Below are 13,264 nucleotides of genomic sequence, written 5' to 3' on the forward strand. Positions count from 1 at the left end.
TCATGCCATAGGTTTCTTTCCAATTCCTCATTTCAGATATCCTTGACCTTGTCGCTTAGATCATGTGCCCTGCATTTTGCCTAAGGAAGTAGACTCAATTTGTGTTGCAAGAGTTCCCAGTGAAGACAGTGAACTAAAATAGGGAAGGATTAGGTACATGTAGAATGGAACTGCGACCTCTGTTAGATTTTTGTTGTGTGGCCCCGGAATCTGGGGTAGACTCTGTGACTCACATTACTGTCACGTTTCCTTGTCTTTCAAGTGAGAAAGCTAGCAGTTAAAGTGACTCCTAGTAGAAGTCCATCAATGATAGACTGGATTAAGAAAATGTGGCACGTATATACCATGGAATACTCTGCAGCCATAAAAAAGGATGAGTTCATGTCCTTTGTAGGGATATGGATGAAGCTAGAAACCATCATTCTGAGCAAACTATCGCAAGGACAGGAAACCAAACACCACATGTTCTCACTCATAGGTGGGAATTGAACAATGAGAACACTTGGACACAGGATGGGGAACATCGCACCCCAGGGCCTGGTGTGGGGTAGGGGACTGGGGGAGGAATAGCATTAGGAGATATACCTAATGTAAATGACAAGTTAATGGGTGCAGCACACCAATATGGCACATGTATACATATGTAACAAACCTGCACGTTGTGCACATGTACCCTAGAACTTAAAGTATAATAAATAAATAAATAAATAAAGTGACTCCTTCAGGCTGTGTCAGTGCTAGGATAGCTCAGCTGGTTGTCTCTTGGCTTTAGACGAGTGGATGGTACCTGGGCATGTCCATCTGCTGGGTCTGTTGTCATCTGCTCTGCTCTCCAGCCTTTCTTCAGCACTGAGGAGTGGTCGGCAGCAGTAGGAGTGTAACTCAGTGGACGTGCGGGACCCTGGGTGTGTGTGAAGAAGTCCTAAGTGATCTTTGACATGTGTTAATAGTTAGGCATCCTGTCCTTCAGTGTGAATTCAGGTGTGTGTGGGGGTGTGTGAAATGCTTTAGTTCTTTCATAACACTGAGGAAACAATGGTGAAGGGCGAAGGCACATCTTTGGTGTCCTCTGTGCTCCGGCCCTGCTTCAAGGATTGCCCTCTTTGTAGTGTTCTGTGGTTTGGAGTTCTTAAACCCACTCTTAGTTGGCAGGCCATGAGATAAAGTGTGGAAAAGTAACTCATACCAACATTGTAATGACAGTGAATGGCTTAGTGCTGGGATCCATACTGAGCTCCACATGGAAAGCACACACACACACACACACACACACACACACCCCTACACTCTTCTTTACATACATATTCATATATATATACACACACATATATATTTTAGTTGGACCTCAGTTTTATTATCAGTTTGCTTTGTTTTCATTTAACATTCTTAGTCATGTGACTAGATAGAATCACCCAAAGTTGTAATATGCTGGCACGTGGCATTCCTGACTCAGTGTCTATTTTTAAGAAAACATCACACTTTCTTTGACTGAAGTGTATGGGCTCTCAACTCCTCTCTTACTCTGATTTGGTAGGAGGGATGGGGATGAAGGCACAGAAAGGTGTTTTGGGGTTTGGTTTTTTTGTTGTTGTTCTCCCTCTTGCTTAGAGCTTCCCCAGTTTCGCTCCACATTGGAATTGTTGGAAGAGCTGTATAAAATACAGGTGCCTAGGCCCTATCCTCAGAGCTTCTGATTGAATAGATCTGGGTGGTTCCTGGGTACAGAGATTTTGAAAGTTTCTTGGGTGATTTTAATATGCAGTCAGAATTGCACCTTGTACCTTTTTCATTTTCCACTGTTTTTCTAGCTGCCTGAAAGAGGAAGCCAGATTAGGACTTGCCTTTGCATCCAGGTCATCCGTGATTCCTAATTTTAGCCCTAAACTTCTAGATTTATAGATGTAGAGGATGATGCCCAGTAAGGAGCCGAGTTTCTTTTCAGGTTAGTCTTTGCAGGTTGGCCAAAAGGAGAAGGCTGACAGATACTGTCATGCATTGGAACTGTAGTTTTAGACTGATCTTCATATAGTATCATCCATACTTGGTTTATGTTCATCTTTAAAGTGGGCATTACAACTACATTATTTTTAGTTTATAAGAAAAAAATTCTTGTCAGAATCCTTTTTCTTTCTAGTCCAAAATGTGCCTGTAATACACGTGAGCACACACGCAAATACTGTTTCACATGTTGAGGCAAAGAAACTCAGGAAGGAGATGAGGACATTCCCATCTTATGGTCGTTTGGTATCAATAATTAGTCACTTACTACTAGCTATGGCCTTGTGGGAAATGGGTAGATAACAAACCTAGTGAGAAATTTCAAATTACCAGTTGAAGCCATTGCTGAAAAACAGGATTTTTCTTTTAATGGAATTTTCTTTTGAGCAAGGATGTTAATTTTTAAAAAAGTACTATGATTCTTTCCCCAGAGTAAAATAAGTTACTTTAGCTGAAAAGAGCCTTAAACTTGGTACCCATGCAGTGGAATCAGTGCACAGAGGGAAAACAGCCTGGGCCCATCCTGCTGAATGTTCCCACGGATGTTGTGTCTGTGGTATCGGTGTTACTGTAGTACTATCTCATGTTCAGTGATTGAAGGACTGAACACAGTTTCACGTTTAATTGGGACAGGAAGCACACTCCAGTTTGTGTGTGAAGCAGATAAACTGGAGCTGAAAGGCCAGTGCTTGGCAGAAGACCAGACCCCATAGCCCCAGCTCCACACTGTAACATGAGACTCCAGAAGTCTTTGAGTGGGGCAGAGAGCACATTCTCTTGCTAACACATGGTGTGGCAGAATGACCACTCCTTTCTGTATCTTTTATGTATTTTGAAAGACAGCTGCTCTTCCCATTTTGCTTTCCTTCAGTGGCCTCCCCACTTCCCTCCTTTCTGTCCTCAACCTTGACCATTCAGAACTTTGTGACACATTCAGTCCCGCAGAGGACTTGACTTTCGCTGGTGCTGCTGCAACCCTTGGAACCGGGTTGTGTGAGAGCATTAGAGCATTCGTGCCTTCACTCAGTGTGTCTTGAGGACTGTTATGTTGACCTCACGGGTCATTTTGGTGGGTGGCTGGACTTGTGATAATTCTGAATAGTAACTTTGGAATTTTATGAATCAAAAAGACAGAACTCCCTCTGCCAAGTTGAAACGCTGTGGGAGAATGCCTGGTGGGTTCTTGTGAGTCACGCAGGAAGGAAGGAGGACTTGACTGGCACTCATATTCACTTCACTTTCTTTCCCCCAGGGTCCCCTCCTGCTTGTTATAGCCCCAGTAGTCCTGTCCAGGTTCTAGAAGACTCCACCTACTTTTCCCCAGACTTTCAGCTCTATTCTGGGAGGCATGAAACATCTGCTTTGACGGTGGAGGCAACCAGTAGCATCAGGGAAAAAGTTGGTAAGTCCTTTTACCGGCACTTGTGTTGGAAAAGCAAAATGATCTTACGTTTCTCATCTTTAGCTCTTTTGCATAATTCAGATGTTTATTCTCTAATCTTGTTTTTTAAATCATCATATTGGATTATTGATTGTCTGTTCATAGATGCATTATTTTTAATCATGTTTTGCTATGGTGTTAATAGACTGCTTTACTCTAATATGTGACTCTCTCTGAGAGCATCATACCTAAACAAGTAGGAACTTCGGAATTATACCACTTATTTTCAGTTTTTCTCTGATTCCTAAATACTTTTTTCTCCCCTTTCTCAGAATCTCATTTCTTTTTTCCTTCTCTGCTTTCGTTTTTATCTCTTTTTGCAAATAATTTAGAAGTTAAAAGAAGTAATTCAGAACTATAGCAAGGAAGGAGCTGTCTCCTTTGTAAAAACTTCCTATCTCTTTTTGAGGGCTTTTGAGACTGGTTAAACTGTGAGGGAATCTTTAAACCACTTTAGGGAAGGATGTCATGGTTCTTGCTAAATGTGCTTAAAACTCGTCTCTCTCTTACTTCAGTGAAAGGGGAATTCAATAGTTTTCATGCTTGTTGAGATCTATTCCTTTATTATTCATCCAAATACATAATTTTCCTTTGGAAATATATTTTGATTTGAAGTTGTATTCATTTTATTTTAAAATGTTTTACAATTTTTTTATTTGAATGTGCTTGTTCCATTAAGTCTTTCAGATCAGTTACCCTGAGGGGAGGACTGTGTCTCTTTACTCTCGTAACCCCACCACCTGTCCCAATGCCTGAACTATAACACGTTTTCAGTAAATATGGTAGAGTGAAAGAGCAGACCAGTCCAACCCACATTGATCTGTCTTTCCTTGGGTAGTTAATGGTTTATTACAAATATTTGGCAATTCATCTTGTATAGAGTTTTAATAGTTTGTTTTTATTGTTTAAAATTTTTTTGCTGTTGAACTTTAGGTTTATATCTCAGTTACAGTATTGATTCTTTGATGGTAAGGGATAAATTTCAGTTTATTTCACATACATTCCTATGAGGCAGATATGAAAGTTTCTCCATTTTTCAGAGGAGAGAGGTTCAGAGAAGCCACAGAGGTGAGATTTTGGGGTAAGGGTGACAGGGAGAGCCTTATGATCAAAGTTGAGCTTCAGGAACCAGTGTGTAAACTCCCTTCATTTCCTCAACAATCATGTCCTGAACGCCTTCTGTGTATCAGGACAGGGTTCAAGGCACTGGGGAGGCAACACATAAATATAACAAACAGAACTCTCTGCTCCCTGGAGTTTGAATCTGGCAGACGAAGACAGGTCATAATACAATATGGATTCAAAGGAGAAGGAGCCAGGGGCAAGAGATATTGAGAGGCCATTCAGGATGTCTAAATGGCTGGCAAGGAGAGTTGGAACCCGGAGAGTGGCTGAGGGCACGGAAGAATGGATTGGATGGGGGAGCTTGTTGGTGTAGAAACTAGGGCTTGGTTGTGATTTGTAACTGTTATAAATGTGAAATTTCTTAATGAAAATTAGGGGGCCATCACGGAGTTACAGTATTTTGCTATTGCAAGGACAGTAACAATGTCATCTGCTCTCACCTTTTTTCACATTTTAATACCAAAAAAGTAGGAGGGATGTGATCCTTGACAGTCCTTGCCCCAAAAAGGGCAGTTATGAACCTTCTAATGGCATGTATCTATTTACATACACATATAGATGTATTAATATACATATATGTATATATCTTGTATATAAGCATATCACACCACCTTTGTTTTTTTCTCATTTCACTGTAGACTGAGAAAGACAAGCGTGGCAGTTGATTAAATGTGGAGAGCAAAGGATAAAAGGTCAAAAGTGAATATGACACTTCTATCTGGATGACTCATGTTTGAGAATACCATTTACAGGAAGAAAAGATGAACTTGGGGAAGAAAGATTGTTTTGGGAAAATGATGTGCCGTATGTACACATAAAACATAGAGCCATCATTACATGAATCTGTAGGAGTGAAGGCTGCCTAGAGGTGATCTAGTTCAGCTCTCTTAGTTTACAGAGGAGGATATTGAGGCTCAGGGAGGGAAAGCGATTTGTTTAAGGTCATGCCAGTAGTTAGTGGTAGAATTTCTACTTTCTTAATGCTATAATATCCTTAATGCACTACTTAATAGTCCTGTTGTGAAACGGGCTAAATTGTTTATTTCATGGAGCTCATGTAGGTATTCTTTTATTGGTTAAATATCTGAGCCCCTATGACATCCAGGCATTGGGCTTTGTTTTGGGGAGACCCAGATGAGAAGACATGATCTTTGCTTTTAAGGAGTTTAGAGTGTTGTATAAATAAATAATTGCCATCTACTGTGAGAATTGCTGCAATGGAGATATATAGAAATGGAGTGGGAACATTGGAGAAAAAGGCTCAGGCCTGCAGGGCTGCAACAGGAAAGGTTTTACTCAGAAGGTAGTTTTGGAGCTATCACTTGTCCAATAATTTTCCCAAGAGACATGGTGAGATGCATTTTTCTAGGCAGAGGGAAGGCAAGCAAAGGTCCAGAGGCTGGAGAGAGCTAGCATGTCTTGGAAACTATATGTATATACCCTGCCTCATCTACTTTCTGTCAAGCCAGAAAACTTGACAGAAACAGAAGGTTCACAATTTACCTTCTGTGAACATCTCTCCTCATCTGTAAGTTGAGGGAATTACTATCTACCTCTAGTGTTATATGTGGGATGAATGAAATAACACATGGAGAGAATTTAGTACAATACCTGGCACATCATATACATGTTTAAAGTAGTTCTTATGTTTGTATTGGTATATGTAATACCAATATAAGTATTGCTGGAGCTTAAACCCCAAAGGATTGCCAGTGGGAGTTGGGAGCAGCATGAAATGTTGTTGGATAGGTAGGTAGTACCTGCTACACCATATGATAGAATGTCAGTTTCATCCTGTAATTGATTATTGAGGAATTTTGGTGCAGAGGAGTGACATGATTAGATTTCTCTATTGGAACAATCTTTCAAGGTAGTGTGCCAGATAGATTGGGGTCAGAGGGGTGGGTTTGGAAATGGGAATAAGATGAGTGTCAGGGAAATAGATAAGGAGGCTGTTGGAATGACCTGGGTATGTGATGCTGAGAGCTTGTAATGCGGAATGAACACAGATTTGGTGTCATATCCCAGTTCTGCCTCTTCCTGCCTGGGGCCTTGGCAGTTTACCTTCTGTGAACATCTCTCCTCATCTGTAAGTTGAGGGAATTACTATCTACCTCTAGTGTTATATGTGGAATGAATGAAATAACACATGGAGAGAATTTAGTACAATACCTGGCACATCATATACATGTTTAAAGTAGTTCTTATGTTTGTATTGAAGTTATTAATGATGAACTTGGAGATTGGCACAGGAATAAGAAAGAGGGTTGGCAGAGATGTTAAGAAGGTTGAATTGACAGGCAGTGGCTGTCTGGATGTTGGGGTTAAGGGAGAGGAAGGAATTTTGGAATACCTTCAGTTTTCTGGCTTGACAGAAAGTAGATGAGGCAGGGAATACAGGGGTTGGGATGGGTGGTTAAGCATTTAGGGCAAAGAAGACATGTTGAGTTAGAAGGACTCAGGGCCATCATCTGGCAGTTGTAGATGTATGGGTCATGAGTCAGTAGTTGATGACGAGGGGTAGGTGTAGTGTCACTGAGAGACGCGTAAAGGTGGAAGAGCACTCAGGACAGAGCTGTAGGAAACACCAGAATTTAAGGGACAGGTGGAGAGAAGGGAGCCAGAGATGGTGCATAGAGAGAGGCAGGAGCCAGGACTAAGGGGAGGGGTGACCTGGAGGCCAAATTAGGAGAGCATTGCAGGAAGAGGGTAACCAACCATGTCAAATGCTTCAGAAAAGTTAGGTGTGTAATATGAGGGCTGGAAAATTCTCATTGGATTTGCTTACTGGTCAGAGCAGTGGGGAGGTTAGTGGGTGAAGCATTTGGGAAGGGGAGACAGCGAGTGTAGGGTACTTACCAAAGACAACTAGAAGAGAAGGAAAAGTGAGATACAGGGTGGTAGTTAGAGGTATATTGGAGGGCCAAGAAAAGGTGGTTTCTTTTGGTTTGATTTTGGTTTTCTCTTGTATTTTTTTTTAAATGGGAAAGACTTGGGTATATTTATGTGATGAAGAGAAAGGACCAGTGGGGAGATTAGAGAAAAGGGAGGGGTTGAAGGATGGAACAACGTTTAAGAGGAAGCAGAGGAGAGGGAGTGCGGAACAGTAGACTCGCTTTGAATTGGAGAAGAAAATTCCATGAGACGTTGCCAGGTAAATGGAGGTGATGATGCATTTGAAATCTTATTTTTAAATGTTGCTGTAGTTAGAATGTTAATTGTGTACCACATAGTCACAGACATATATCTCCTGTGGAGCTGCCTGATATCTTTTTTCCTATGTTTATCTTTTAGTTGAAGATCCTCTTTGTAACTTCCACTCCCCAAACTTCCTGAGGATCTCAGAGGTGGAAATGAGAGGTTCTGAGGATGCGGCAGCTGGAACAGTATTGCAGCGGCTGATCCAGGAACAACTGCGGTATGGCACCCCAACCGAGAACATGAACTTGCTGGCCATTCAGCACCAGGCCACAGGGAGTGCAGGACCAGCCCATCCTACAAACAACTTTTCTTCCACGGAAAACCTCACTCAAGAAGACCCACAAATGGTCTACCAGTCAGCACGCCAAGAACCGCAGGGTCAAGAACACCAGGTGGACAATACGGTGATGGAGAAACAGGTCCGGTCCACGCAGCCTCAGCAGAACAACGAGGAACTGCCCACTTACGAGGAGGCCAAAGCACAGTCGCAGTTCTTCAGGGGGCAGCAGCAGCAGCAGCAACAGCAGCAGGGGGCGGTGGGCCATGGTTACTACATGGCAGGCGGCACCAGTCAGAAGTCCCGAACTGAGGGGAGGCCCACTGTGAACCGTGCCAACAGTGGACAGGCGCATAAGGACGAGGCGCTGAAGGAACTGAAGCAGGGCCACGTCCGCTCGCTCAGCGAGAGAATCATGCAGCTGTCCCTGGAGAGGAATGGGGCCAAGCAACACCTTCCCAGCTCGGGGAATGGAAAGGGCTTCAAAGCGGGAGGGGGGCCCTCCCCTGCCCAGCCTGCAGGTAAAGTGCTGGACCCTCGGGGTCCTCCACCTGAGTACCCCTTCAAGACCAAGCAAATGATGTCCCCAGTCAGCAAGACCCAGGAGCACGGACTTTTTTATGGTGACCAGCACCCCGGGATGCTCCACGAGATGGTCAAGCCCTACCCTGCTCCTCAGCCTGTGAGAACAGACGTGGCCGTCCTGCGGTACCAGCCACCCCCTGAGTATGGGGTAACGAGGTGATTATCAACTATAGATGTTTCGTGCAGCTTTTCAAAATTCAGTAGTCATGTTATTAGCATTTATTATTTTCAGAGCAGATTAGGTTTTTGTCATCAGGCTTTTTTTCCTTGTGCATGATATTTAATAAACCACTTTGTGGCCAGAATATATAGGGTGAAATAGAGTGGAGGGCAACTGGGGGATTTTCTCCAAACATAGCAGCAGGCTGTTGGGGATTTATGAGTTTAGGGGAGGGACCTCACTTGTTAGCTGTCCTTGGGAGCTCTGCCTAGTGGCCTGGCAAAGTAGCAATTTTCCAATGGCTTTGTGGAGACCGTCCAAACTCCTGGAACATATTATTACCAGAGGGTTTTATAGTCTTTTTTCATTGTAGATTTTAAAGGAAAATGTAGTCTGAATGCTAGAATGGAGGAGTTAAAGGGACTGTAGAAATCACATAGTCCCATCCCTGACTCAACAGATGAGAAACTAAAGCCTGGAGAGATTAATGAATTTCATAGACACAACTCTGAGGCAGCTGGGGGCTACACTCAAGTATCCTGACTGCCAAAATCTATTCACTCCCTTGCCCTAATTCTTCCTACAGCCTTCACTTGTATTCTTCCAGTTGATTGATGGATTCAGCAGCACCTACTGAGTGTATGCTGTACTCTGCAGCCCTGTTCCTGGTTCAGAGATGGGGTCCCTGCCCTTCAGGACCCTGTAGCATTGTCTTGGAGGAAACCAGCATCTGAACAGATCATTGCCATTCAATGTGCTGTTCTAGGAGAGAAATGGGCCGAGAATGCTAGGGTAACAGGTAGGATAGTATAACTCACAACTGGAGGGGCTGGAGAGAGCTTCCCAGAGGAGGTGACGTTTGAGTTGGAACTTGAAGGATAAATCAGAGTTGTAGGGTAGAGATGAAGTAGCAGTATGTGCTGTGTGAGGGAGTGCCGTGTCTTCGGACAAAGAGGTCATGAGGATTTTTGTCTGGAATGAGTGGCAATAATGCAGAGCACTGGTGGGCAAGGGTGTGGTAAGAAGTGACAGGAGATATGTTTGGACAGGGAAGTTGGGACCCGTTTGGTTGAGGTATGTTTGGACAGGGAAGTTGATGATGACGGTCTCCGGGTGTCATATTAAGGAGTTTAGAATTTATCCATAAGCAATCGGGAAAAGCGGTGTTCTTAGATAGGGATGGTATGTGGATGTCTAACAGCTGATTTTGGTGGCAGTGCATGAATTAGAGGAAAGGGAGACCGACGCCACAAGGAGCTCCAGGGATGCTTTCAGTAGTCCAGATCAGAATTGGTGAGGGTGGCCAAAGCTTGGGCAGGGAGAATAGAGGAGCATTATGTGCTAAGAGAGATAGGGAAATAGAATTGACAGGGTTTAGGGATTGGTTAGATACAGAAATTCTGGAATAGGGAAGATGGAAATAAGGGAATTACGAATCAAGCTCTCAGGAGAGAAATTGGCTCTGAAGATCACACTTTGATAGTCAGAAATGTTTAGATGTTGCTGACATTGAAGGAGGAGCAGGGAACATGAACAGAAAAGACATGTGGCCACTGCCTATTATTGGATATGTCATTTTCATGAAGGGCTTTATTTATCTGTTTCTAAATTGAACAAGCCAGGGTTTTCCCAAGCGACCTCAGTGGCTATGTGCAGGACATACCTTGGCTGTACATCTTCTGAAAAAGGAGAGGCTGGAGGTTGGCAGAGGGAGAGTGGCCTGATCTGCCACTGGCTTCCCAGCACTGACACATTTCCCCACATTAGGCTGAGAATGCCAGCTCGGAAGCAGCATAACGAACTGTGAGGTCTTGGCCAGGCAGAAGAATGCATTCTCCCTAAGTGGGCATAACCCGACTCCTCCCAGGAATCCAAGAGGGTATCCAGGAGGCTCTTCTTCCCCCTTTATAGCTCGTTGATCAAATCCCTGGTATTTGCATCACAGTGATTTATCACAGTTGTTTAAAATAAGCCATGATGTTATTCCACCATCATACCATAGTTTGGCTTATTATATTTCACCCTTTTCCCCGATAATTTAACTCAGCCTCTAGAGCTTGATAGAGGGGAAACAATCCTGAAATGAAATCCCCTTCCTCTTCTTTGCTTTACTATTTGTAAAGTAATATATACATACCGTGCAATGCATACAGTGGATCACTTTGCCTTTTGTCATTTGGTAATAGGTGTGACGTGAGGTGGGAGAAATGGTCAGGGGAGGAGGGGAACACTTTTGGAGGTCATTTGTCTCAAAGTTATGACGTTAGAAAGAAGAAGAAATGTGTGAGGGATTTGAGCTGACTGCCAGGCTTGGCAGCTGGTTAATATGACGCATCAAATGTCTCAGGAGACGTAACAGACAGGCCATTGAGGCTGGGGCCCAGAGCCACAAGGCCCTTTTGTGAACAGGGCCATGGCTAGCCAGCATGGCTCCAGCGGTGCGGCCCTTGGCTGACTGGGTAAACAATATTGCTTCCACACCAGCCCTGCTTCAGACACATTTAACGTGGCCTGAACTGCAAGGATTGGACCTGAAACTCAGCAGTGTGTCATGTTCAACTTGCCTGTGACCCAGAAGACAAGTAGGGCCTCTTTCATTTCACTGACACATTGTCTTGTGCTTAAAGGGTTATCTGTTTGTCATTGATCCTGATGGTTTAGGAAGCTGCAGGCCATTGTGTACATACGTACAACCACATAGACTCTTGGACTAGAAAGAGACGCCTCTGATGGAGATCATGGAGTCCATCTCCCTGGCTGGTGCTGCAAACGTGGGCTCAGTATGTAATGAATATTCAGTAGTTTGGTCCAATCCATTACATTGTTGAGACTTCACTCCTTTTTACCTAGAGGTAGAAAGCTCCAAAGAGACAAGTGATCGAACTTATGAGAAGAATAAGAATTTGAATTTTTTGTGATCACTCTTGACTCACCATAGCTTACAAATTCTCTCACCTGCTCTGATGTCCTAAAGATGGAGATGTCTGGTAGGTGATTGTAAGGCCCTTTAGGCTCCTTTCATGGGAACCCTCTGGGAGATGAGGCCTTGACCTCGTTGACTTGACCCACCTTGGCCCATGTGGGTGAGCTACTGTGGCCAGTGGGGATGGGAGTGCTAAGGCAGCAGGGGCCTGCAGGAAACATGTGCTGGCTAGGGATGAAGGCTCTGGTTTTCCTCTTGTTCCACTATACTTCTTCCTCAACCTGAAAGTGTAAATGGATAAGAATGAGGACAAGATGGGAATTAAACAGGTTGTTACTGTGGAGCATTGTAACCACTCCCAACCCCCCAAGCAAAGGCAAGCATTTGGATATTAATTCTGACTCTTTGTGGAAACAGACCACTTCTAGAAGTAGTGACTTGGCTTATGCAATCTGCACATTAATGGAAATGAATGCATGAATGAATACCAAGGGATGATCTGATTTTTATCAAAGCAGTTTGGAGTATATTAGTCAACATGCATATTTGTTTTCCAAAGAAATCCATATTTCAAAAAATTTGGGAACTAGAGTTGCTAAAAAAATTACTTAAAATCTCCTACTTTCCTAATACACCCACTAACATTTTTCCTGTACAAATTAATTTTTTCAAATTATAATGATAAATTATATTGTTTAGTATCCTAGCTTTTGAAAGATAGCGTTGTATCACAAGCTTTTTTCCACAATCCTTTATTTTTTCAAAACCAACATTTTTATTGCTGTATAATATTTCATAAAGTATACCATTTACACCATTTTCTCCATGATAGAGCGAACATCATCATGCATATCAAATTATCTATGTTTTGGCTTCCTTAGGAATCATTATTTAGAAATGAAATTATTGGGCAAATTATAATAAACATTTAAAAGCTTCTGATGCCAGAAAACTTTGTAAAAATATTACAGTGCCTCTTTTACTGCACTTTGACCAACATTAGTTATTACATCATTATAATTGCAAAATCTTTGCTAATTTAATAGGCAAATAGTGTTTTGTTGTTGTTGTTGTCTTGAGATGCCTGTCACTCAGGCTGGAGTGCAGCAGTGCAGTCACAGCTCACTGCAACCTCTACCTCCCAAGCTCAAGTGATCCTCCCATCGTAGTCTCCCCAGTAGCTGCGATTACAGGCATGTGCCACCGTGCCCAACTATTTTTGTAATTCTTTTTTGGTAGAGTTGGAGTTTCACCATGTTGGCAAGGCTGGTCTTGAACTCCTGGGCTCAAGCAATCTACTCACCTTGGCCTCCCAAAGTGTTAAGATTACAGGTGTGAGCCACTGCACCCTGCCTGCAAATAGTCTTAACTTCCTATTTGAATTTGTTATAACTGGCTAGGTTAATTTTGTGGGGAGGGGAGTATGTTTTGCTATTTAGACTTAGTTGATCTCAAAAACAGGCTTTTTGTGTTTCTTGTTCATAAGACATATTATAATGGACTCAGCATAAACTAAAATCTGTTTTTTCTAACACTTGCTCTCATTGTCCATTT

At 42.9% G+C, this 13,264-nt stretch overlaps 1 protein-coding gene across 7 annotated transcripts in view; it reads left to right on the plus strand.

The window, feature by feature from the left end:
* AMOTL1 (angiomotin like 1) overlaps positions 1 to 13,264 on the plus strand; it is a 135,512-nt gene that overhangs the window by 51,151 nt on the left and 71,097 nt on the right. For 4 of the 7 annotated variants that reach the window (XM_054437360.2, XM_054437362.2, XM_054437361.2 and 1 more), the window contains exons 2-3: positions 3,251 to 3,400; positions 7,859 to 8,783. In XM_054437360.2, the coding sequence (XP_054293335.2) occupies positions 3,251 to 3,400; positions 7,859 to 8,783 (1,075 nt within the window). The remainder of the gene's footprint in view (positions 1 to 3,250; positions 3,401 to 7,858; positions 8,784 to 13,264) is intronic. The other 3 variants (XM_054437364.2, XM_054437366.2, XM_054437369.2) reach the window with 1 other exon arrangement.

Source organism: Pongo pygmaeus, chromosome 9 (assembly GCF_028885625.2).
Source record: "Pongo pygmaeus isolate AG05252 chromosome 9, NHGRI_mPonPyg2-v2.0_pri, whole genome shotgun sequence".
Classification (NCBI taxonomy): domain Eukaryota; kingdom Metazoa; phylum Chordata; class Mammalia; order Primates; family Hominidae; genus Pongo; species Pongo pygmaeus.